General features: G+C 37.1%; 1 protein-coding gene across 3 annotated transcripts in view; it reads right to left on the reverse strand.

The window, feature by feature from the left end:
- Window positions 1-26,629, reverse strand: part of LOC100026548 (phospholipid-transporting ATPase ABCA3-like) — a 314,104-nt gene extending 287,475 nt beyond the window's left edge. For 2 of the 3 annotated variants that reach the window (XM_007498223.3, XM_007498222.3), the window contains exons 1-3: window positions 26,423-26,628; window positions 1,281-1,342; window positions 171-429 (exon numbers count right to left, since the gene is read on the reverse strand). In XM_007498223.3, the coding sequence (XP_007498285.2) occupies window positions 171-429; window positions 1,281-1,334 (313 nt within the window). In that variant the 5' untranslated portion in view covers window positions 1,335-1,342; window positions 26,423-26,628. Of the gene's footprint in view, window positions 1-170; window positions 430-1,280; window positions 1,343-26,422 lie in introns of all 3 variants that reach the window. The other variant, XM_007498226.3, reaches the window with a different exon arrangement.
- Window positions 26,630-27,369: the final 740 nt, after the last annotated feature.

The raw sequence follows: 27,369 nt of genomic DNA on the forward strand, positions 1-27,369 counted from the left end.
AAATGATTTGATCTGATTTTTATTCCCCTTCTTTGTCAACTTAAAATTTTCATACTTGTGTATAGAATCACCTCTTACAGGACCTGTTACTATGAGTGGAAACAATAAAGAATGTACTCAACTAAACAATGCAGTGTACATGAAACCTCTTTCTTTCTGTAATTCCTAACCTCTCAAGGAGCGCAAAGTTGATTGCACACTGCCAATGATAGTCTTCACTGCATCACTTTTAGAAGGCACATAGAACAGCTTCCAGGAATCATTAGAGCGGTAAATTTCCAATATCCTAGGTAGTCTATTGACGGTAAAAGAATTATATCTACTAGGTTCAGTAGTTTTTTCAAGTTCAACAGAACGAAAAAACACAATTAATAAAGCAAACACTGATGACATTAGAACTTCCAAGACTATAAAATGCCAAATCTGCTTCTGAAAGAAAAAAAAAATCAGTATTAATCCAAGGCACATGGGGTACCCAGTGAGTTCTCTTCCACTGAAAGTTTCTTTTTTTAAAAACGTCATTCTGTACCACTCTAGTATCATGAAAGGTGGAAAGATTTTAACCTAATAATATATGCATTCTTCCTACCCTACTATGTTCTAATCCATGTAGGTACTCTCACCTGCCCTGTCAAGGATATAAAAGTCATCTGGCTGAAGCAGATGATTATCTCAGTTACTCAGGAAGTCATTCAATAAATGCTTACTGAGCTCTTACTTTGGGTATAGCATTAAGTTGAGTATCATAAGGCTCTTCTTGGTATTTGTATCTTTTATCTGTTCTTCTGCCAATATTTCCCCTTAGTTCTCAATTTTCTGCTCAAAATTTTAACAATTTCCAGTAACTTACTTACCCTTCAGACTCTGTGTTTTTGTTTCCCATTTGACTAGCTAGCATTTGATCTATTCTCTTCTAAGATCTCTGGTAATTGTGTCTGTTTTGCAATCTCCTTGTCCAATTGGTATCTAACTCACAGCTTGCCTAGAACTTTTAAGTTGGTATCAATCTTGATTTGGGAATACTTATACCTGATTTTCTGACTTCTTTCCCTTGGTCAGAACTATTTAAATAGGTTTCTGGACAACTGACCAATGACTAGTTTGTTAACCATGTCTAGGTTAGATACTAAATTCTGATTTTCTCAATATTAGCCCCTCACCCATAGTCCCAACATTAACAAAAATAAAATCAAGAAATGTAAGAGAAAATTATTCTGCAAGATTTTTTTTCTTCTTGGGTCATTAGCTCCTCCAGCATTTTTCCACAAATGCTATCTCACCATGAAAAGGAAATTCTTCCAGAGAAGAAGTTTGAACTGTTGGAATTTCCCCATTCTTTTACCTGAAAAAGAAGTTTGTCATTAGTCAGGGACAAATAAAAGAAAATTAGAAATTCAACATCTAAAAAACGTATAATACTACAAAAAAATATGATTATATCAACATATTTTTAAAACTTTGACCAACATCTAATAACCATGATTTCAAATAAAACATTAAAATGACAGAAAGTATCTATATTAAGTTAAAAGCCAACATAATATGCCATAGAGAAATAATAGAAGTATTCCCTTTAAAACAAATACAAGAGTTCCTCGCATTATTGGACATGGAATCAGTTGCATTTAAAATGAATAATATATTACATATACATATAATATATATAAGTATATATAATAATATATTAACATTAAAAATAAAGAAGTTAGGATTAGCTACTCCCAGCAAACTTCTTCAATATACAAAGAATTTATGACCCAACTGTAGAATAATTTCTGCTAAATCCTCACTCTAAGGGGGAGAAGGAATTGAGATATATAGATATAAAATGAAGCATAGAAAATGTCTCTTGGGATCTATTGATTAATCTTGAGGAAACTTCAATACTTATTCAGTGTCCTCTCTCCCAAACTCTACATTCCCATGGCAATAAGCAGAAGTTAAGAAGGTCTTAGATAAGATTTTATACCAACAATGCAGAGATGATTCAAAATTAGAAAAACAGCAAAATTGATAATATCAAAAATAAAATGAACAGAAATAATATATATATATATAAAAATCTCAATAAAAGAAAAAAACTTCTGAAAAAATACAATCCCATTCCCATTAAAAACACTTACAAACACTAGAATAAATGGGGTTTTCTTTATAGTGATAAATAGCATATATATAAAACCATCACCAAACAACTGGGTGTCAGCAGGCTTTGTTTTATGGCAATCACTGGCCTTGTAATAAAACAATTATTCTCAGAAGCTTGTTTTTTCCCCAATCTTTTCTTTTCTAGGTTAAAAAAATAGTTTTTAATGGAGGGGTGGGGGGTGGGTAGAATGGGAATGTGTGAAGTGTTTAAATCAAATCAAAGGCTAACAATGAGGGGGAGATGACCCCTTGTGGTCTCAGGAAATAAAGAGTGTGCATGGGAGTGAATGAGGAGCAAAAGAGTATTGGAAATGAAGAGAAAAACAAGAAGTCATTACCATGGTGGTGGGAGGAGATTGCACTGATGCATACTTCAATGGATGAAGACAGATATCCTGTGCAGGGAGATGGGGATCTTACATTGGGTCTAGGTGATGTGATGTTTGAAATAGAGTGCCATGCCATTTTGCCCTCCCCCTTGGACTGCTGGGCTGGTGACTCAGGCACATGGAGAGGAGGAGGGGAGCAGCTCAGTCTGAGTCCCTCTGGTTTTCTAGTAATAAACTTTGGCAGGCAATAGCATTCATGCCCACAGAGGGCTCTGCATGCCTTCTCTGGCACATGTGCCATAGGTTCACCACCATGGCCCTAGGGGAAATTAGTACCTGGGAGTATGGGAGGGCATAGGCCTGAAGAAGTGAGGGAAATGCAGAGAAAGTATCCAGGAAGAAGACATAAATAGGTGGTAGGTCAAAAAATCATGGATATTCAAGGGGTCCTACCATCAGTCAGTGTCCTCTCTGACACTTACAATAAATGAAATTGTTCTAGAGTCAAGATACAAAGAAAAAGAGGAATCCACATGGCAACCTCTACAAAGCATTGGTAGAATTTGTTAAGGGAGAACTCTGGATAGATATCATGAAAGTTTTGACTTCATGAGGGATACAGAAGAGAAAGAGAATCTACAGAATTATACAGGTCATAAACTAGAGAATAAGAGTCTAGATTAGACAAACTATAGATAATGAAATGAAGGAGACAATAATTATAGGAGTCATGAATCAGAGAATGAGGGTCCAAAGTAGAAAGAGAGGATGGATAATGAAGAAAATAACAGAAATCCTCTCTGGAATAAAATGAATGCAAAGAAAAAAATGACATTTTAAAAAGTACTGAACAGAACTAGTTGAAAGAGGGATGAGGAAGGGGAATCTATCTAACTAATAGAGAAAAAAAGGGTAGAAGTTATATAACCAGATAAAAGCAAATAAGGAAAAGGAAACTAATAAGCAAAGTTCCAAATGGAAAGGGGTGACAAAATAGAAGAGGATCAGGTAAGGGAAGGTAGTCAGTAGTAATAGCCCCACATTTTTAAAAGATTCTATTAAAGTAACTAAAAATATATAATACAGAAAAAAACATAACTTGAAAAAATTAGACCAGAAAAATAGAAACCCAACTATACAACCTTAAATGTCAATTGATTAAATAATCCAATAAAATGAAAAACATTTTATCAAAGAAAAAAACCCATATGTATTGTTTACCAGAAACATATTTTTAAAAAAACAAAGACTGAAAAAACTGAAAGAATGGAAAAAAATTAATATGTATCAAATGAATCAAAAAAGCAGGATCTACAATCATCATATATGACAAAGCATAAATAAACATTCAAGGAATTAAATAAAATTAAACTGTTTACAATCCTATATATAATTGCATATATATACACACACAATACAATGATATATGTGACCTATAAAAATTTTATCATCACTAGAGCAGTTAGAGGGAGTCTGGTAAGAGGTCATAGGTGTGAGACTATTATAATGTTTCAATGATCTTAAAAGAAATATGGAAGAGTGAGAAAGAGGGATGCACTGAGAGGAGAAAGGGAAAGGAAGAACAGAGAAAATTATCTCACAAAAATGAAGTACTTAAGGAAAAGTTTAGATAATGGAGGGTTGAGGGGAGATAAGGGAATGGATAACACTTGAACTTCACTCTCATCTCAACTGATTCAAGGAGTGAAGAGTATACCTACATACATACATTCAGCTGGGGAAAAAATTCATCTTATCCAACGGAGAAATAGGAGGGAAAGGAGAAAAGAGAAGAAGGGGGGGGGGGGTATAGAATAAGAAAGAAGGAGAGGGAGACAGTAGTCAGAAGTAAAACAGATTCTTGAGAAGGGGATGGTGTAAAAAAGAGAAGGCTATAGATGTGTAGCCTTCTCTTTTATGTGCACATAAATATATGACAATAGAAAGGAGAGAAAGTTAGCAATTGTAAACATGAATGAGAATGTAGTGGACTAACCCATAAAACAAGACTAAAGCAGAATTATTCGAAATCAGGAGTAAACAATATGTTGCTTACAAGAAACACATTTAAAACTGAAAGATATATACAAAGTTAAAATAGGTGGTTAGAGCAGAATCAATTACACTTCACCTAAAATTAAAAAAAAAAGTAAGAGGAGTATAATAGTTAAAAGAGTGGTCATCAATTTAAAATTAAACTTATGAGGCTGTTAGTAGCTTTAACAATTTAATCTAATTAAAATGGAGATATGATAAAAAAAGAGGGAAACATAGGAAGAAGGTAGCCAATTGCCTAGCCCAACACCCTGTAAACCTTAAAATTTCTTAGACTTATGAATGTTGGAAATTTCCCCATTTCCAACATTAGGTAGGGAGGGTCCTTCTCCTCCCTACCTAAGACTACTTTAGGACAGAAAACTTTTGCTAAACCATGGAAAGGGCTTTGACCTATGCTTAAGCATAGAACAGGAAGTTCTTTGAGTCATGATTGATTTTAGAATTAATACAATAGAGATACTTGGAATGACAGAGCCAGGTCTTGGAAAATACAATTTCCACCCTACTTAGAGTAACAGGATTTAGGAAGGGCTGCAGCAAAGGATCAAGATTTAATTATTTGAGAATATGTCCTTCAACAGACATGTGCAAAGCCACAGATCTCTGGGCGGTCCTGGGTTAACCTAGAACCACCATTGGCACAGGGGAGATATCAACAGTGATTGATAGATGTGAGAACTGAGGGGAGGGAACTTAGATGGTTCCCTTAGATAGCGGGGTCTGAGGAGAGAAGGAGGAGGTTTTGCTCTGAGCAAGGTGGCTCTGAAGGTGGTTGGAGAGGTTTTGCTCTGAGAGGTTGTGCTCTGAGAAGCTTGCTCTGAAGGAAGCTGGAGGTGGAGGCCCCTGAGACTGTTTCTCCATTTTGGTCACCTGAGTGATAGGGACTGATCTCTTTTCTTTGCCTCAGCTATCTAAGGGCTTGGGCCAGAGGGGGTATTTAAGCCCTCTTTTCTTTCTTTCTCTCTCTCTCTCTCTCTCTCTCTCTCTCTCTCTCTCTCTCTCTCTCTCTAATACCTTTCTTCCTCCTGTTTGTAATTAAAAACTCCATAAAAGGTTGACTGCTGACTTGAGTTTTCATTTAGGAATTACATAGCTGAATTCCTTGGCGACCTTAAATTAATATATCAGTCTTTTAAAGTGATTTCCTTGTCACAACCCTAAAATAAAATCTGTTGTAAATAAAAGTCACTAACATCAAAGTATGCCTCAAGCCATGTCTATAGCTGAATCTGAGTCTCAGTCCTCTCAGTCTCCCCCTTCTGCTGAGTCTCCACTTATAAAGCAGTTTCCTTCACCCACTAACTGTCCCACATCACCTCCTAGGAACCAATCACAGTTCCTCAATTTGCCTGGCACCATGGGGGTGGGGGGGTGAGGGGGAAGCACACACAGAGCCTGTGGGATCAACTTTATCTCTCTGAGGGTGTGTTTGTTCTTGCAATCTTGGATAAAGGGTCTTCAAGTTTCTGACTGAAATGGTTGCTAATTGATTTGAATTTAAAACAAAGAGAAGGGTAGTCCAAATCCCTGTTTAATTAAATCACAACACATTCCCTTCTCAAAATAACAAATTGTGATTTCAAACAAAGCAAAGGCAAAAACATGCTTAATTAAAAGAGATAATTAAGGGAGCTGTATTTTACTAAAAGTTACCACAAAATAAATTAATTATCTATACTGAACATATATGTACTAAATGGCATAGCATCCAAATTCAAGAAGTAAAAGTTAAATGAGTTATAGGAGGAAATAGACAACAAAACTATAATAAAGATATAGATTCATCTAACTATAAAATAAACAATAAAGAAGTTAAGGAATGGAATTTTAGAAAAGTTAAAATGTGATAGATCTCTTCGAAATATGGAATGAGAATAAAAAGGAATATACCTATTAGTCAGCATAGCATCTTGACAAAAATTGGCCATGTTTTCAAGACATTTAAAACCTCACAGAAAATGCAGTAAAGCAGAAATAGTTAAGAGCACTTTCTTCTGACCATAATAGAAATAGAAATTACATACGATAAAGGGCCTTTGAAACATAAATGAAAAATTAACTGGAAACTAAATTAGCTAATTCTAAAGAATGGGAAGCTAGCTGGTTCAGTAGATAAGAGTGCCAGGCCTGGACTCAGGAATGCTTATCTTCCAAGTTCATGTCTGACCTCTGACATTTATTAGCTGTGTGACCTTAGGAAAGTCACTGTTCACCAGTTTCCTCACCTGAAAAATAAGCTGGAGAAGGAAATGGCAAACCACAATCAGTCTCTTTGCCAAGAAAACCCTAAATTAGATCATAAAGAATCAGACACAGTTAACATGATTAAACAACAACAAAAGAATGAGTAGTTCAAAGAGCAAATCAAAGAATGAATAATTTTATTAAAGACAACGATAATGAGACAGCATACCAAAATTTGTGAGATATAGCCAAAGTGGTACTTGGGAGAAAATTAGATCTCTAAATGTTTATAACAATAATAGAGTAGATCACTGAACTGGATATATCACCTAGAGAAAGAACAAATTTTAAAACCTCAATTAAACACCAAAACAGAAATCCAGAAAATCATGGAACATTACATTTAAAAACTCTAATAAATAAAACTAGCTGGTTTTAGTAAACTAAATACCTAAATAAGCCATTGGTTAATTTGATTCGTGTATCCACTCTTCTAGTACCTAGACCAGTATTGAGACTGACTCTCTCTGTGATGTTACTGACACTCAGTACCTCTATCACTGTGCCCATTTTGAAGAGCTAAATATTTGCCTCTTCTATGGCACATCAAACCCTTTTGGAAAGACCCTAAGATATCTTTCATCTTATAGCTTCACAATCCAGAAATTTCTGCAGGATTTTTTCAGTGGCAGAAAGTTCAAGAAGAGTATCAATCCTAATAAAGCCAATGCTATCCATCTTGTCTGGAAATAAATCTGAGAATATTGAGGACTTTCTGCCTTTGGATGTCATTTCCCTTTGTATTGAAATTTTTGGTTGAGCAGTTACAAAAACAGTACTGATCAAACGCAATGCTAATCCTCCCTACCAAGCAGATATATACCTATCCTACCTACTTGGTTACAGCCTGGTGTACTTATTCAGATTTATGAAGGCAAAAGAGCCATGACAAAGGATAGCAACCTGTGAGCTGACAGGAATCCTCCTTGTCCCAGAGGTGGTTCCTATTATTGAAGTAACTTTGCCACTAATACAAGTGGCAACCTAAATGTGTCTGCTGTGGATAAGAGACCAGGCAAAGAGCGGGGTGGAGTCAAGATGGTGGCTTAGCAAGCAGCAAAAGTTCAGACCTTGGGGAAGACCCTTCCTTACCAATACAGACTGAATGCTCCTAGGGCACCAAAATCCAAGCTGAACGACAAGACAGAAGTGGGGACCCCTCCTTCTGGACTCAAATCAAAAGGTCCACCCCCCAAAAGCCGGAATCCGAGAATACTCAGGACTAAGGGGAAGGCAGAGGGTAGGTCCCAGGACCCCTCCCCCACAACCCAGAGTGCTGAGCCCGCCGCAGCAGCAGCAGGAACCTCTGAGCGGGCAAAGGTGCTGGTTTGGAGGGTCTACCTTGTGAGCAGTGGGGCACCTGGCTTGGAGCATCCAGCTTGGACAGCAGGGAGGAAGCCAGGGAGAGAAGGGGGCCGTAGCTGGGTCCCTCCATCCGGCTCAAGCCTCACTTTTGCCTCGGGGCACAACCAGATCAATCAAGCTGAACCCAATTCAACCAGAACTCCTCAGAGTTCAGGGAGGAGGGCAAACTACTTGCAAACAGCGGAGAAGCAGCTGGAGAGAACTGGAGAAAGTTCGGCCCAGCCTTCCAGGAGTCTTCAGAGCCTCAGAGCTTCATACCACATACAGCCCAACCCACCTGAACTCAATCCAATCAAAAGCTTCCAGAGGACAGGGAAGCTAACAGTCCTCCCCTAGAGACTGTACCAAGACATCTGACAAAGCTCCAAGAGGGGAGACTGACAGCTCTAAAACAAAACAAAAAAAAAAGAGAAGAGCAAGAGCACAGCCAAATACGGGGAGCAAAGAAGGGGTAAAATCGAGCAAACAACAGAAAAAGAAGAAAGAAATTACAATAAACAGCTTCTGCACAGGTAATGAGCAAAGAGCGAATGAAACAGAGGGCGAGGGATCAGGAAAGGAAAAATCAGCAATCCCAGCGAATTGGATACAGGCTTTGGAAGAACTCAAAATGCAATTCAAAACACAATTAAGAGAGGCTGAAGACAATTGGGAAAAGAACTTAAAAACTAAGATAAGCCATCTAGAAACAGAAAATAGTGTCTTGAAAGCCAAAATCAACCAGCTGGAAAATGAGGCAAAGGAGATGAAAGATGAGGCAAAGCAGATGAAAGATGAGGTGAAGAAGATGAAAGATGACCTTCAAAGAAAATCCGACCAAAAGGAAAAGGACGACCAAAAAACTAAGGATGAAATCCAGCCTTTAAGAACCAGAATACAACAACTTGAATCGAGCGACCTCACAAGGCAACAAGACACTATAAAACAAAATGAAAAGAATTAAAAAATTGAGGAAAATATGAAGCATCTCATTCACAAAACAGAGGATTTAGAAAATTGTTCAAGGAGAGACAATTTAAGAATTATTGGACTACCAGAAGACCATGCCAAAAGAAAAAGCCTGGACATCATATTACAGGATATTATTAAAGAAAACTGCCCCGAAATCCTTGAACAAGAGGGAAAAGTGGAGATTGATAGAATCCACAGATCATCTCCTGTACTTAATCCCCAACTGACAACACCCAGGAATGTTATAGCCAAATTCAGGAACTATCAGACCAAAGAAAAGATATTACAAGCTGCCAAGAAGTCATTCAGATACCAAGGAACCACAGTGAGGATAACTCAGGATCTGGCTGCAGCCACACTGAAAAAAAGAAAGGCATGGAATACGATATTCGGGAAAGCAAGGGAACTAGGTCTACAACCAAGAATCAACTACCCAGCAAAATTAACTATATTCTTACAGGGGAAAGTATGGTCATTCAACAAAATAGAAGAATTCCAAGAATTCGTAAAGAAAAGACCAGACCTAAACATAAAATTTGATGTCCAAACACAGAACTCAAGAGAATCATCAAAAGGTTAATTAAAAAAGAGGGGGGAAAAGAAAAACAACAAAAAAAATTTTAAGAGACTCACTAAGTTAAAATGATATGTATCCCTATAAGAAAAGAGGTCATTGGTAACTCTTAAAAACTATTGTTATTACCTGGGCAGCAAAAAGAAGTATACTTAGAGGGAACAGCAACAAACTGTATAGGATGAAAGGACAAGACATAAATAGGTATATAGATATACGCATGCAAAAATACAAACGCATAAGTATGCATATATATATATATATATATATATAACTAGAGCTTAAAAATAGGTTACTATTAAAAGAAATGGGAAAAGAAACAAATGGGGGTAAATTTATATGTCATAAAGAAGCTCATGGTGGGAGGGGGGAGAACATCAAGAGGTCAGAGACAGGAAATATTAAACTTTTACATGATTTGAAAGTGACTCAAAGAGGGAAAAACAATCCAATCCATTGCGGGTAGAGAATAGATTTGCACCCTATAGGGGAGTAGAAGGGTAACAAACGGTCTGGTGGGGAGGGAAGAAGTACAAGAGAGGGAGGGAGTGGGGGGTTAATTTTAGAAAGACTATAGGGAAAATAAGGGGGGGTAAATAGGGAGGGGGTAGAAAGAGAAGTAAAATAAGGGTGGGAACAAGGGGGACTGTTCAAAAGCAAACATTGGTGTAGAAGGAAATAGTGAAAGAAGAAAAGGCAGGACCAGTAGTAGAAATCAAAATGCTGGGAAATACACAGCTAGTAATCATAACTCTGAATGTGAATGGAATGAACTCACCCATAAAATGCAAGTGAATAACAGAGTGGATTAGAGTCCAAAACCCTACCATATGCTGTCTACAAGAAACACATATGAGAAAGGTAGACACACATAGGGTGAAAGTAAGAGGGTGGAGCCAAATCTATTGGGCATCAACTGACAAAAAGAAGGCAGGAGTGGCAATCATGATATCCGACAAAGGCAAAGTAAAAATAAATCTAGTTAAAAGAGATAGGGAAGGTAATTACATCCTGATAAAAGGCAGTATAGACAATGAGGAAATATCTGTACTCAATATGTATACAACAAATGGCAGAGCATCCAAATTTTTAAAGGAGAAACTAGAGGAGCTCAAGGATGAAATAGATAGAAAAACTATACTAGTGGGAGATCTGAACCTTTCCCTATCCGAACTAGATAAATCAAACCAAAAAATAAATAAGAAAGAGGTAAGAGAAGTGAATGAAATCTTAGAAAAATTAGAGTGAGTAGACATATGGAGAAAAATAAATAGGGACAAAAAGGAATATACCTTCTTTTCTGCAGCACATGGTACATTCACAAAAATTGACCATGTATTAGGGCATAAAAATATTGGAAACAAGTGCAAAAGAGCAGAAACAATAAATGCAACTTTCTCAGATCACAATGCAATGAAAATAATAATTAGTAAGGGAACATGGAGAGGTAAATCGAAAATGAATTGGAAATTAAACAATATGATTCTCCAAAACCAGTTAGTTAAAGAAAAAATCATAGAAACAATTAATAACTTCATTGAAGAAAATGACAATGGTGAGACATCCTTTCAAAACCTATGGGATGCAGCCAAAGCAGTACTCAGGGGGAAATTTATATCCTTGAGTTCATATATAAACAAATTAAGAAGGGCAGAGGTCAATGAATTGGGCATGCAAATTAAAAATTAGAAAGCGAACAAATTAAAAATCCTCAGATGAAGACTAAATTAGAGATCCTAAAACTCAAAGGAGAAATTAATAAAATTGAAAGTCAAAGAACTATTGAATTAATAAATAAGAGACTTCCAGGTAATCATGGCTGCAATCTAGACGCCACACGCTTCCTCTCCCCGGCACCAAACGAAATAGACTACATCAAAGGGGAATAAAAATCACCTTTGGAGGAACAGAAGGACAACCCAGTACTCCCAGTACTCCACAGAGGCGAAGGTACGTGGGGCTTGAACATTTCCACACTATAATAAGAAGGAGGAAAAGCTTGCACAGAAAAGTGAACTGAGCCGCCCTTCACCCACCCCACCTCCCCCACAAACCAGAATGAGCTACCTGAGGGCTCACCAGGACAGTGAGTGAGGGGGAACATCTCTGTCTGGGGGGGGGGGGGCACTCCAGGGCCATTGGGATCTGGGGACTGCCAGGAAAAAACTTCTCAGGGTGGTTTCACTGGAGAACCCGGCTCTGAGCATGGGGAGCTGTACTTGGGGCGGCTGCGCTGAACATCTCCGTGGAGCTAAACACCAGGGGCGAACCACACGCTGATTATCTGGGCAGGGCTGAACACCTGGGAAGTGTGGCTGTGATCAGGGACCCAGTGCTCTAAGAAACCTCGGAGGCTGGGAAGAACTAGTCTGAAGCAACCTAAATTCACAGAAAAACCGCCCATATAACCCAGACCCCAGACCAAAAAGGAAAGGGGAATAAAACCACCAAAGGGATGGCTCACATGGCCCAAAATCAAGCCTCCAGGAAGAAAGGGAAAAAAGTGACTATTGAAAACTTTTATGGTGGAAGTATCCAAGGAAAAGAGGAGAATGAGGAGGAAATCCAAAAAAAATCAGAACATGCCTCCCAAATTGGAAACTATCAACAAGCTCTGGAAGATCTCAAACTGGAACTTATCCAAAAGATGGAAACCTTGAAAGAAAAATGGGAGAAAGAGATCAGCAGTCTGACAGATAAGACTGCTCAATTGGAAAAAGAACTCGAAGCATCCAATAGAAGGGCAGACAAAGCTGAAAAGCAAAACCAGTCCCTAACAACCAGAATCAAGCAACTCAAAGAAAGCAAGATGATAAAACAGCAAGAATCAATAAAGCAAACCCAAAAAATTAATGAATTAGAAGAAAACATAAAATATCTCACTGAGGTCACCGATCTCGAAAACAGAGGAAGAAGAGAAAACCTCCGAATTATGGTCTCCCAGAAAAACCAGAGATAAACAATAAACTCGATATTATTCTACAGGAGATTATAAAAAAATTGCCCCCACATTCTGGAGCAAGGGGGCAAAATAGAAATAGAAAGAATTCATAGAACACCTTCTATAGTAAATCCCCAAAAGACAAACCCTAGGAATGTAATTGCAAAATTCAAGAGCTTCCAAGAAAAGGAGAAAATCCTACAAGAAGCCAAGAAGAGGAGCTTCAGATATAAGGGGCCTCCCATAAGGATCACACATGACTTAGCGGCTAACACACTAAGAGACCGCAAAGCATGGAACACGATACTTAGAAAGGCAAGAGAGCTGGGTCTCCAACCAAGAATCAACTACCAAGCAAAACTGACTATATACTTCCAGGGGAAAGTATGGGCACTCAACAAAATTGAAGATTTCCAAACATTTGCTAAGAAAAGACCAGAGCTCTGTGGAAAGTTCAATATCCAAGCACAAAAAGCAAGAGAAACATGAAAAGGTAAATATGAAAGAAAGGGAAAAGGAGATAAATCTTATCTTTTTCTTTAAGTCAAACTCTCTTCTATAAGGACTACATTTACATCAAATTATATATATATATATTAATATGTGGGGAAAATATTTTGTGTAACTCTCATGAATTGTAGCATCATAAGAGTAGTTAGAAGAAACATGCATAGGGAAAGATTGGGGCATTAAGAAGATTTGGGGAAAGTGGGGGCAAAGAAAGGAAAACGGAGTGGGGAACCATCGATAATACTAAGATTAACTTCAAGAAATAAGGTGGGACTCAATAGAATAATCTTTCCCATATAAAGATACACATGGGAAGGGGAGGGGAAGAACTCTCATATGCGAAGGAGAGGAAGAGAGCGTGAAGTAGAATTACTTAAACCTTACTCTCAGTGAAATCAAATCTGAGAGGGAAGAACATCTAGATCCAGTGGGATCCTGAATTCTATCTTACCCATTAGGGCAAGAAAGAAAGGAAAATTAAGGAGGGGGGGAGGGAATATAAAAAGGGAGGGAAGGAGAGGGGGGAGGGGAAGGGAGCATAAAAAAGGAGGGGCTAGAAAGGGAAGCATTTCAAGGGAGGGGACTAGGGGGACTGACCTAAAGTAAATCACTGGTTCAAAAGGAGAAAGCTAAAGAAGAAAGGTCAGAACTAGGGGAAGATATCAAAATGCCAGCGAATCCACAAATGACAATCATAACTTTGAACGTGAATGGGATGAACTCACCCATAAAACATAGACAAATAGCAGATTGGATTAGAACCCAAAACCCTACCATATGTTGTCTTCAAGAAACACATATGAGACGGGTTGACACCCACAAGGTTAGAATTAAAGGTTGGAGTCAGACCTTTTTGGGCCTCAACTGATAGAAAGAAGGCAGGAGTTGCAATCATGATATCTGACAAAGCCAAAGCACAAATACACCTGATCAAAAGGGATAGGGAAGGTAAATATATTCTGCTAAAAGGGACTATAGACAATGAGGAAATATCACTAATCAACATGTATGCACCAAATGGTATAGCATCCAAATTTTTAATAGAGAAACTAGGAGAATTGAAGGAGGAAATAGACAATAAAACCATATTAGTGGGAGACTTGAACCAACCACTATCAAATTTAGATAAATCAAACCAAAAAATAAACAAGAAAGAGGTAAAAGAGGTGAATGAAATCTTAGAAAAATTAAGAGTTAATAGACATATGGAGAAAAATAAATAGGGACAAAAAAGAATACACCTTCTTTTCTGCACCACATGGCACATTCACAAAAATAGATCATACACTAGGTCATAGAAACATGGCACTCAAATGCAGAAAAGCAGAAATAATAACTGCAGCCTTTTCAGATCACAAGGCAATAAAAATATTGATCGGCAAGGGTACATGGAGACCCAAATCAAAAATTAATTGGAAATTAAATAACATGATACTCCAAAATCGGATAGTTAGAGAAGAAATCATAGAAACAATTAATAGTTTAGTTAAAGAAAATGACAAAGGCGAAACATCCTTTTAAACCTTATGGGATGCAGCCAAGGTAGTACTTAGAGGAAAATTCATATCCCTGAGTGCATATATTAACAAATTAGGGAGGACAGAGATCAAGGAATTGGAAATGCAAATCAAAAAACTTGAGAACGAACAAATTAAAAACCCCCAGAAGAAAACCATACTAGAGATCCTAAAAATTAAGGGAGAAATTAATAAAATCGAAAGTGACAGAACTATTGAGCTAATAAACCAGACTAGAAGCTGGTACTTTGAAAAAACAGACAAAATAGACGAAGTACTGGTTAATCTAATTAAAAAAAGGAAAGAAGAAAGGCAAATTAACAGCATTAAGGATGAAAAGGGGGATCTCACCTCTAATGAAGAGGAAATTAAGGCAATCATTAAAAACTACTTTGCCCAACTATATGGCAATAAATATACCAACCTAGGTGATATGGATGAATATTTACAAAAATATAAATTGCCTAGACTAACAGAAGAAGAAATCGATTTCTTAAATAATCCCATATCAGAAAAAGAAATCCAAAAGGCCATCAAAGAACTTCCTAAGAAAAAATCCCCAGGGCCTGACGGATTCACCAGTGAACTCTATCAAACATTCAGAGAACAGTTAATCCCAATACTATACAAACTATTTGACATAATAAACAAAGAGGGAGTTCTACCAAACTCCTTTTATGACACAAACATGGTACTAATTCCAAAGCCAGGCAGGCCAAAAACAGAGAAAGAAAATTATAGACCAATCTCCCTAATGAATATAGATGCAAAAATCTTAAATAGGATACTAGCAAAAAGACTCCAGCAAGTGATCAGAAGGGTCATTCACCATGATCAAGTAGGATTTATACCAGGGATGCAGGGCTGGTTCAACATTAGGAAAACTATCCACATAATTGACCACATCAACAAGCAAACCAACAAGAACCACATGATTATCTCAATAGACGCAGAAAAAGCCTTTGGTAAAATACAACACCCATTCCTACTAAAAACACCAGAAAGCATAGGAATAGAAGGGTCATTCCTAAAAATAATAAACAGTATATATCTAAAACCATCAACTAATATCATCTGCAATGGGGATAAACTAAATCAATTCCCATTAAGATCCGGAGTGAAACAAGGATGCCCATTATCACCTCTATTATTTGACATTGTATTAGAAACACTAGCAGTAGCAATTAGAGAAGAAAAAGAAATTGAAGGCATTAAAATAGACAAGGAGACCAAATTATCGCTCTTTGCAGATGACACAATGGTCTACTTAAAGAATCCTAGAGATTCAACCAAAAAGCTAATCGAAACTTTAGCAAAGTTGCAGGATACAAAATAAACCCACATAAGTCATCAGCATTTCTATATAATTCCAACAGAGCTCAGCAGCAAGAACTAGAAAGAGAAATCCCATTCAAAATTACCTTAGACAAAATAAAATACTTAGGTATCAATCTCCCGAGACAAACACAGGATCTATATGAACACAACTACAAAACACTTTCCACACAACTAAAACTAGACTTGAACAATTGGAAGAACATTAACTGCTCATGGGTAGGATGAGCCAATATAATAAAAATGACCATCCTACCCAAACTCATCTATCTATTTAGTGCCATACCCATGGAACTTCCAAATTTTTTTTTTTACTGATTTAGAAAAAAACATAACAAAGTTCATTTGGAAGAACAAAAGATCAAGGATATCCAGGAAAATAATGAAAAAAAATGCAAAGGAAGGGGGCCTTGCAGTCCCAGATCTCAGACTATATTATAAAGCAGCGGTCACCAAAACAATCTGGTACTGGCTAAGAGACAGAAAGGAGGATCAGTGGAATAGACTGGGGGCAAGTGACCTCAGCAAGACAGTATATGACAAACCCAAAGATCCCAGCTTTTGGGACAAAAATCCACTATTTCATAAAAACTGCTGGGAAAATTGGAGAACAGTGTGGGAAAGATTAGGTTTAGATCAACACCTCACACCCTACCCCAAGATAAATTCAAAATGGGTGAATGACTTGAACATAAAGAAGGAAACTATAAGAAAATTAGGCAAAAACAGAATAGTATACATGTCAGACCTTTGGGAAGGGAAAGACTTCAAAACCAAGCAAGAATTAGAAAGAGTTACAAATCCAACCATTCTGGAGGGCAATTTGGAACTATGCCCAAAGGGCGATAAAAGACTGTCTGCCCTTTGATCCAGCCATAGCACTACTGGGCTTGTACCCCAAAGAGATAATAAAGAAAAAGACTTGTACAAGAATATTCATAGCTGCACTCTTTGTGGTGGCCAAAAACTGGAAAATGAGGGGATACCCTTCAATTGGGGAATGGCTGAACAAATTGTGGTATATGTTGGTGATGGAATACTATTGTGCTAAAAGGAATAATAAAGTGGAGGAATTCCATGGAGACTGGAACAACCTCCAGAAGTGCTGCAGAGTGAAAGGAGCAGAACCAGGAAAACATTGTACACAGAGACCGATACATTGTGGTACAATCGAAGGTAATGGACTTCTCCATTAGTGGCAATGCAGTGTCCCTGAACAATCTGCAGGGATCTAAAAAACACTATCCACAAGCAGAAGATAAACTGTGGGAGTAAAAATACTTATGAAAAGCAACTGTTTGACTACAGGGGTGGAGGGGATATGACTGAGGAGAGACTCTAAATGAACACTCTAATGCAAATACCAACAATATGGAAATGGGTTTGAATGAAGAACACATGTGATACCCAGTGGAATTGTGCGTCAGCTGTAGGAGAGGTGGTGGGAGGGGGGGAGGGAAGAAAAGAAAATGATCTATGTTTCCAATGAATAATGTTTGGAAATGACCAAATAAAAATAAATAAACATACAAACAAACAAACAAATAAATAAATAAATAAAAGAGACCAGGCAAAGAGAGATCAATATCACCAATGACAATGGGCATCTGAGCAAAGAAAAACACTAAGCACATATGAGCATAAGTTGAAAAATACAAGGCTGAAAATGATAAGCAGAAAACAAGGTGACTTCTGAGAACTCACTTCAATCTTATACTTTCAACATGAAGGCTATGGTAGAAGATATGAAAATTCAAAGCAAAATCAGTCTTGAAGAAAAACAGAAGATTTGACAAATGTAACACAATCAACTGGATGGATAAGAACAAGACCGCTGAAATGGAAGAATTTTAGCACCAGCAGAAAGAAACCCATCTTTACTAAGCTGTAAACTAGTTGGTGAATACCCTAAGTACTTGAAGAGGATCAAAATGACATAATGATATCAGGGTCAATATACTGTGTATCACACTGTGGCAGATCAGACCAATTTGAGTTGGGGGAAAGCTCTAACACAGGTGGGACATGCATAAATAGCCTGAATAAACATTTGGAATGAAGATGTCTCTAAATATGCACATATGATGTTTCTTTGGAGATACTACAATTTCATATGGACACATTACACTGGAGGGTCCTGTTCTGGTATCTCTCATATCTCACAATTGAAACTTAAATTCTTCAGAGAACTTTAGTATGTCATGGTATGATTTCTGATTCCCAAATGAGTGCTCTCCTTGTATATATTCTCCATAAAATTGTTTTTTAGACAAATGGACCTTTAGCATTCAAATAATGTGGCTTGCCCATCAGATCTGCACTCTCTACAGGAGAGTTAGAATGCTTAGAATTTCAGCTTGAGAAGGGACTTCAGTATCTGGTACCTTAAATTCCTAGATAATCTTCAGAATCTTCTTTAGACAAATCAAATGGAAGCTGTACTGCAGTTCAAAAGAATGCCAGGCATGCCTGATGGGTTTCCAGGTGGCAGCTCCATTGAGAGGTGCTTCTCTTAGACTTACTATTGAAGAGGCTAACTAAAAATACCAGAAGAAAAGAATATTCCACACCTTTTTCTCAGCAATACATTATCTTCACAAAAATTGACTATATAAGAGGGCATAAAAACCTCACAACCAAAAATGTACAAAAGCAGAAATATTAAATGCTTGCCTTTCAAATAATAATACAATAAAAATTACATTCAACAAAGGGCAATGGAGAGACTAAAAATAAATTGGAAACTAAATAATCTTATCCTAAATAATGAATGGATCAAAGAATAAAGCATAGAAACAATCAACAATTTCATTAAAGAAAATGACAATGAGGAGACAATATACCAAAATGTGTGGGATTCAGTCAAAGCCATACTTGGGGGAAATTTTATGTCTCTAAATACTTATATTAAAAAAGTGGAGAATGAGAAGATCAATGAATTGGGCATGCAACTAAAAATTTTAGAAAAAGAACAAATTTTAAATTCTAATTAAACACCAAATTGGAAATCTTGGAAATTATGAAAAATAAAGGGAAAGATTAATAAAATTGAAAGAAAACCATTGAACTAATAATAGATGGTGACATGTTCACCTTTGTTTCCCCTATGAAACTGAAGCTAAGAGAGTAGGTAAAACCTGAATGAGGAAATTAAGTTTAAGTTATATACAATTAGGGAGGAAATCAGCTTGAAGAGAGGACAGTCATGGAGCCTTGAAAGAAAGAGAGAGAACTGAGGGAGTTGAGGATAGTCCCTGGACAGAGAGAGCACTTGGCAGGTAACAAGTTAAGATTACTCTTCTACTTCCATGGTACTCCTTATTCCCTAGTATTGTCAAGTACTGGAGAGCTTCTACAATGTGCTTTTGTCCCTCTCTTCTCTCCTACCCCCCAAGCCCCAAGAAGTTTTCTCACTGGATCTACTCTGGCTTTTCCAGTTCGGAGAGCCCTGGGTTGCTCCTACCTCCATTCTAGGTTGTCCAAAATCAATTTGTCTTTTCTCTAAGGTTGTGATGGCAAACACACGTGGACATTTTCAATGGCACACAGCAGCATGTAGCCACATACAGAGAAGTATGGGGCCACATGCTGAGAAGGACGTTTCATCCTCGGCTTCTGCATGGCCAGATGCAGTAACTGAGGATAAAACATTTGCTGTAGTGTAATGTATACGCTGTGCCAGAGTTCTGTAGGCCAAAACAACAGAACTCTGGCACAGAGTGTCTGGTTCTAGGACTTCCAGTTAGGCCAGTAGGAGATTTTTTACTTCACTTCCAGCCGACAGAGCAGGGAGCAGTGGAATGCCGCGGGGGTCACATCTCTAGGGGTCCTCTGATCGCCATTACCAGCAACCACATAACCAAAGCACCCTCATCCAATCTACTGTTTTGGGGTGTTGTGGATTTCTGATTGACCATCATTATTGAGATAAGTGAGGAGGAGACTGGGAAAGGGGAGGGCCTGTGCTATGGGTGCTGTTTCCTGTCATTAGAAATAGCAGCAGCCAGCTTAATTTACATAAGGAACACCATCTTGCAGCATAGTGGAGTCTCCATTTCACCACTATTACTGTTGTGCATCCTTATTAACCCCTATTTCTGCTTATTAACTTTACCCTTTCCTAAAAGGGTACTCTTTCCTAAAAGACATGTGCCATCTTGTGGTCAGTTAGGCTAGTTAACCCCTAAAATGCCTGCATGGCTAACAGGCAATCTATAATTCTATCTTCTGTCACTGCCCCTCTAATGGAGAACCCAAAAAATTTAAAAAAAGGTTAAGTAAAGGAAGTGGTAGTAGCAGTAGACCACCCTTCCAAGAGACATGGTCCAAGATGTATGGCACTATAGAAAAAAAAAAGGCAGATTATTTTGTGTTCTATGTACTGAAATGGTAGTAAGCAGAACATGGAATATAAATAGATATTTCAAAACTAATAATTCCCAGCTCTTGGAAAAAAAAAAGTGAGGATGAAAGGAAGGGATACATTTCCAGGCAGCTACACCTTTATCAGAGACAATCTTATTCCATTCTTAAATCTGTAAAAGGCTCTACAAATTTAACATCTGCAAGTTTGAGCATTGCTCACTCCATAGCTCAGCATGGAAAAGCACTCAGAGAGGGAGAATTTATTAAAGAAACTCTCCAAGATGTGCACCAGTTCTATTTCATGATGTGCAGAATAAAGATGCAATTATTAAGAGAATAGCTGAGTTACCATTCAGTAGAAATATCATAAAAGACCAAATAATGAGACTGAACACATATGTGTAACATCAATTAAAGAGAGACATAAGGAATTGTAAATACTTTTCAATTTCTCTTAATGAAACTACTACATCACACACTCAGTTGGTCATTATTGGTCAATATTCTGATGGTCTCACTAGAGAAGAGTTGATAAAGTTTGTGTCAGTGCCAACAAGTACATCAGCAAGCAAAATATGTAACGTTGTTATACAAACATTCCGTAACCTAAGTATTGATATCTCTAAAGTTGTGTTAGTGACAACAGATGGGGCACCAAACATGGTGGGGAAAAAAGTCAGATTTGTCAAATTGTTTATGGAAGCTACTGGGCATCTGATTGTGCTTTTTCGTTGTAATATCCATTAGGAAGCTTTATATACCAAGGCAAGATTCACCAACTTAAACAACCTAATGTCAGTTGTTACAAAAATAGTTAATTTAATAGCTGCTCGCCCCCTTCACAAGTGAGAATTTTCTGCACTTTTACTGGAGGTTGATTCCACCTACAGTGGACTACTGATGTACGTAAGATAGTTGAGCCGAGGCAAAGTTCTTGAGTACTTTGTGGAGTGCTTTGAAGAAATTAAGGTATTTCTTTAGGATAAGTATCTGGGAAACTTCCATTAGCTTAATGCTGATAAATAGTTCAATTCCCTGTTTTTTACAGATCTCTCTTTTCATATTAATGAACTGAACTTAAAGTTACAAGGTTTTGGCAAAAGTATTGATGTTATGTTTGGATCCATAAAAGCTTTTGAAAGTAAACTTAAAATTTTCAAGTGAGATGTAGAAACCAAAACTTATAAGTATTTTCCTCAAGTAACAAAGTATTTTGAGAAGGCCAGTGCAGCTGTACAAAATGAAATGGAACCCTTGCATATAAAGTACCAGCATGTTTTAGACTTGTTGCTTGACCAGTTCAGTGATAGATTTAATCAATTTAGAAGCCTAGAACAGACCATGAAAATAATTAAGTATCCTAATGTAGTAGTCTACAGTAGTTTGGAATTAAATGGTTTCCAATGGATGCAAATTGATGATTTGGAGATGCAACTTGCAGAATCTCAAGACAGCCTCTGAGCTCAGGTGTTTGTCTACTTGAGGTCAAAGCTTGAGAATCTGGAAAGGTGCCACTATGAACAGGAAATTTGGAGTGCCTGGAACCGATTACCAGACACTTTTAGCACCCTGAAAAATATAGCAATGGCTTTACTCACAGTTTTTTCCTCTACATACTTTTGTGAGACCTTATTCTCAGCGTTAATCAAAACCAACAAAAGAAACAGATTGACAGATGAAGTTAGTAGCACCTGCTTGGGCTTTAAGTGTACAAAATACCAACTTTCAAACAAAGATTTAGCCAATGATATTCAGCAACAAAAAAGTCAACAGGAAGGTTAGTTAAAAGAATTCTCCCTCCCCCTCACTTCTCTTAGTTCATGGCACCCCACACAAGTTAAATAATATCAAGACCAACAAAAGACAGATGAACAAAGAAGTCACTAAGCAGGTAAGTTAAATAATTAGTTTTGGGTTTATTAAATACAGTTATATATTACAATTATACATTTTTGTAATTTAAACTATAAATCATTAAACTATGGGTTTTTTCTCAAAGTTACATACCATTCAAGTTATGCTTGGTTTTTTAAGCGAATTTTGACACACCAAGCTCAAAAGGCATCACTGCTCTAAGGGCACTGACATCATCACAACCATTTCCACTACCTTCTTCACTCTGCTTCTCTCTCTACCCCCATTTTGTGATGGTCTTGATGGTGATGGTAGTGATGGGATCACAGATGCATATTTCCATATGTAAACAAATACATTTATGTTAAAAAAGAATTGGTTTTATGAAAAATAAAATAAACCAGTGCTTAATTTAATTTAAAAAAGGAAACCAAGTTACTAGTTTTAAAAATGAAAACGGCAAAACCACAACCAATGAAGAAGAAATTAAAGCAATTATTAGAAGTTACTTTGCCCAACTATGTGCCAATAAATGTGACAACCTAAGTGAAATAGATGAATATTTAGAAAAACACAAACTACTAAGATTCACAAGAGGAAAAAGAATAGTTAAATCCCAACACACACGCACACACACACACACACACACACACACACACACACACACACTCACACACAAACTGAACAAAAGATCAAAGAATTCTCCAAGAAAAAAGCTCTAGGGCCAGACAGTTTCACAAGAGAATTTTGCCAAAAACTGAAAGACTAACTCCAATACTATATAAACTATTTCGAAAAACAGAGGAAGATGGAATCCTTACAAACTCTTTTTATGACACAAATATAGTACTGATACCTAAACCAGGAAGACCTAAAACAGAGAAAGAAAACTATAGATCAACCTCCCTAATGAACATTGATGCAAAAATTCTAAATAAAATATTAGCAAGGAGACTACAGTGTTATATCACAAGGATCATACTCCAGGATCAGGTGGGTTTTATACCAAGAATGCAGAGAAGTTCAATGTCAGGAAAACCATCAGCATAATTGATCATATCAGTAACAAAACAACAGAAACCATATGATTATCTTAATAGATGCAGAAAAAAAAATTTGACAAAATACAATGCTTATTTCTTTTTTTAAAAAAATTGGAATATGTTGAATCAAAGGAACATTCCTTAAAATGATAAATGGCATCTATCTAAAACCATAAGCAAGCATTATCTGTAATGAGGACAAATTATTAAAACCCTTCCCAAAAAGATCAGGGTTAAAACAAGGGCAGCCATTATCACCACTTTTTAATATTGTACTAGAAATGCTAGCTATTGCAATCACAGCAAAAAAAGAAATTAAAGGAGTTAGAATGCACAATGAGAAAACAAAGATATCATTCTTTATAGATATGATAGTCTACCTAAAGATCAACCAAAAAACTAATAGAAAAAATTCATGATTGTTAGCAGTCACAAGATACCCAAAACAAAAACACATAAATCACTGGCATTTTTATTTACCACAAAGTTCAAGAAAAAGAGATAGAAAAGGAAATTCCATTCAAAATAACTCTCGACAATATAAAATACCTGGGGATATACCTACCAAAATAAACCCAGCAACTATATGAATAGATTTACAAAACACTCTTCATAGAAATAAAGTCAGACCTAAACAACTGAAAGCCATTAATTGCTCATGGGTAGGCCAAGCCAATACAATAAAAAATGTCAATTATACCTACATGATTTACTTATTCATTTCTATACCAATCAAATTACTCAAAAATTATTTCATAGAACTAGGCAACAAATAAATCTAAAAAAAGAAAACACCAAGATTATCATGGGAATCAATGAAAATAAATATAAAGGAAGGCAGTGTAACCATACCAAATTTCAAACTAGACTATAAAGGGATAATCATCAAAATAATCTAGTACTGGCTAACAAATAGAGTAATGGATCAATAGAATAGATTAAGTAATCAATACACGGTAGTTAATGTGTATAGCAACTTAGTGTTTGATAAATCCAAAGACCCAAGATTTGGGGGAAAGAAAACTGCTTTGAAAAAACTGCTGGGAAAACTGGAAAGCAGTACGGCAGAAATAAGGCATAGAACAACATCCATACACCAGATAAAGTCAAAATGAATACTTGATCTAGAAATAAACATAAACTAATTAGAGAAACATGGAAACATGTATTTGTTAGACTCATGGAAAAAGGGAATAATTTATGACCAAATAATTCATAGAAAACATTGCAAAAACTACGATAGGTAATTTTGATTAAATTTTTAAAGTTTTATATAAACAAATCCAATGCAAACAAGATTAGAAAGGAAACAAATTTGGGGCAAAAAATTATAGCAAGAATCTCTGACAAAGGTCTCATTTCTCAACTATATGGAGAACTAAGTCAAATTTATTCTCCAATTGATAAATGGTCAAAGGCTATATAAACTGGTAGTTCTGAGGAAGAAAATAAAACTATATATAGTCATATGAAAAAATTCTCCAAGTCACTATTGATTAGAGAAATCCAAATTAAAATAATTCTGAGATACCACATTATCCCTATCAGATTGGCTAACACAACCAAAAAGGAAAATGATAAATGATGGAGGGGATGTGGGAAAATTGGGACACTAATACACTGTTGGTGGAACTGTGAACAGATACAACCATTTTAGAGAGCAATATGGAATCATGCTCAAAGGGCCATAAGATTATGCATACCCCTTTGATCTAACCACTACTGGTATCCCAAAGAGATATGAGATAAGGGAAAAGGACCTACCAGTTCCAAAATATTTTTAGCAAGTCTTTTTGTAATGGCAAAGAATTAAAAGCTATAGGGTTTTCCATTACTTAGGGAACAGATAAACAAGTTGTGGTATATGATTGTAATGGAATAGCATTGCAGTATAAGAAATGACAAAGAGGATGAATTCAGAAAAAAACATGTAAAGACTTATATGAACTGATACAAAGTGAAGTGAATAGAACCACGAGAACAATTTATACAGTAACAGAAATGTTATGTGATGATCAACTATGAAGGCCTAAACCATTATAAACAAAATAAGTTTTCAAGATAACCACAAGGGACTGATGATGAAAAATGCTATCTATAGCTGAAGAAGGAATTGTGGGATGGAGTCTGACTACAGATCAAAACATGCCATCTTCCACTTTATTTCCTTCATGAGTTTTTTATTGTACATGTAATATGTGTCTTCTATCAGGGCATGAGCAATATGAAAATATATACTGCACAATAGCAGTGACATAATCTCTGTCAGACTATTTATCACCCGTGGTGGATAGGGAGGAGTAAGGGAGAGAAGTAGAAAATCTAAATCCTAATGAAAAATTACAACAGTCAATGTGGGTGGAATTATGGAATGTGAAATAATAAACATACTAATACATTGTTGGTGAAGCCATGGTAAAGCCATCATGGAAAGCAATTTGGAATCATGCATATCAAAATATTAATATGTTCATATTCTTTGAAGCAGAAATTCCACTCCTGGAATTATACCCCTAAGAAGGCATCCATAAGAAGACTATATCCATAAATCCCAAATAGTAAAAGCAGCACTTTTTGAGATAGCTAAAGAGGTTTAAAAAAAAAACCCCACAAGGAAAAGGAAGGCCCTATAGGAACAAAAATATTTGGAGCATCACCTTTTGTAGTCAGTATATGAATGTACTGTAATATTATTCCACTTTTTTTAAAAAATGACAAAAAATTAAGTGGACAAAAGATAAAGTACAAAGACCTCCATGTACTACTGATGCAGAAGTGAGTAGATACAGGAAAACAATTGATACAATAACCTTAGAAAGAACAACAGCTTTGAGAGCCTGGAGGGCTGATCAATGCAAAGGCAACCACCAATAGTAGAAACTCAAGATGAAGCACACTACAGCCTCCTGACAGAGATGAGGGACTCAATATGCAAAATAACACATTCTTGTTGGCCATGGCCAGTGCATGAATTTGCATAGCTAACTAACACATATCTGTTAACAAGGATTTTTCGTTGCTATTACTAAAATTGAAAGGGGTGGAGTGGAGGAGGGAAGAAAAAATTAAAATGCACGTTAATTTAAAAACAAAATTAAATTAAAATGTTCAAATATTTTGGACGGAAAAAAGGTGTGCGTGGGGGCTGGGCCTGGAGAGGAGGAAGGTGGTAGGGATGGAGTCAGACTCACCAGGCCTCTCCCAGATGGCAAAGGCAATGGAGGCTGTTGTCTTCTCTCCCAAAGACTCGAGTCACCCCTCTCAGTCAGGTCTCAGGCTTCAGGCCTTTCGGCTCCCACCGAAGACCTCCAATAGCCCATGTCTTCAGCACCACCTACACAGAATGAGGACCCAAAGAACTGCGCATGCTGGGCAAGAAAGGCTTCCCAACCGCCTGTGGGGTCACGTGGCCAAGGGGCGGGGTCTCCCTGGTTGCATGTGAGCAATATCTGCTAGTTGGCGCCTTTCTAAATCCCACCCCCTGTTCCTAATCTCCCCTCCCCCAACATCCCTCCAATGCAAAAGTAAGTTTTTACTGGTCTTGCTATAGTATTTGGGGCTGGAAGCCACTGAGGATGCAAAATCAAAACAGGAAAATAGCTCCTGCCTGTAAGGATTTTATGTTTTACCTAAGGATTGTTGGGAGCTCCCGAATTTAGTCCTTCCTTTTAAGGAGGAACAGTGACATCAAGGGTGAGTGTAATGTATTCAAATAAGGTAGGAGTTTGCACAAAGGCCTCAGCCAAACTCTCTCTTCCAGTGTCCTTCAAATCCAATGGCAAGATAAAAGTCAGGCTGACCGGCCGATGGCCTGGATGCAGTGGATGGCCTTGCCATCTTGGAGGTCTGACCAAATTCTTGGGCTCTGCACAGCACTTGCTTTATCCTTTCTGGCCATTTGAACAACTTATTCTCATCCGCCCATTCTGCTGTGGGGAATTCTTCACATGCTTGGGATAGCCATCCCCCAAGCCACAATTGGGTTCCAAGATTGCCATGTACGCAGTTTAGCAGATCTATTGGGGTTGTTTAACTAGAGTGGCAGATGTGCATGCTACAGGTTCTTGAAGCCACAGATAAGAGCTCAGTGACAGGTAGACACTAAAAGTAGATGAGCAGCCCTGGAGTACAGAAAGTC

Source organism: Monodelphis domestica, chromosome 7, assembly GCF_027887165.1.
Source record: "Monodelphis domestica isolate mMonDom1 chromosome 7, mMonDom1.pri, whole genome shotgun sequence".
Lineage (NCBI taxonomy): Eukaryota > Metazoa > Chordata > Mammalia > Didelphimorphia > Didelphidae > Monodelphis > Monodelphis domestica.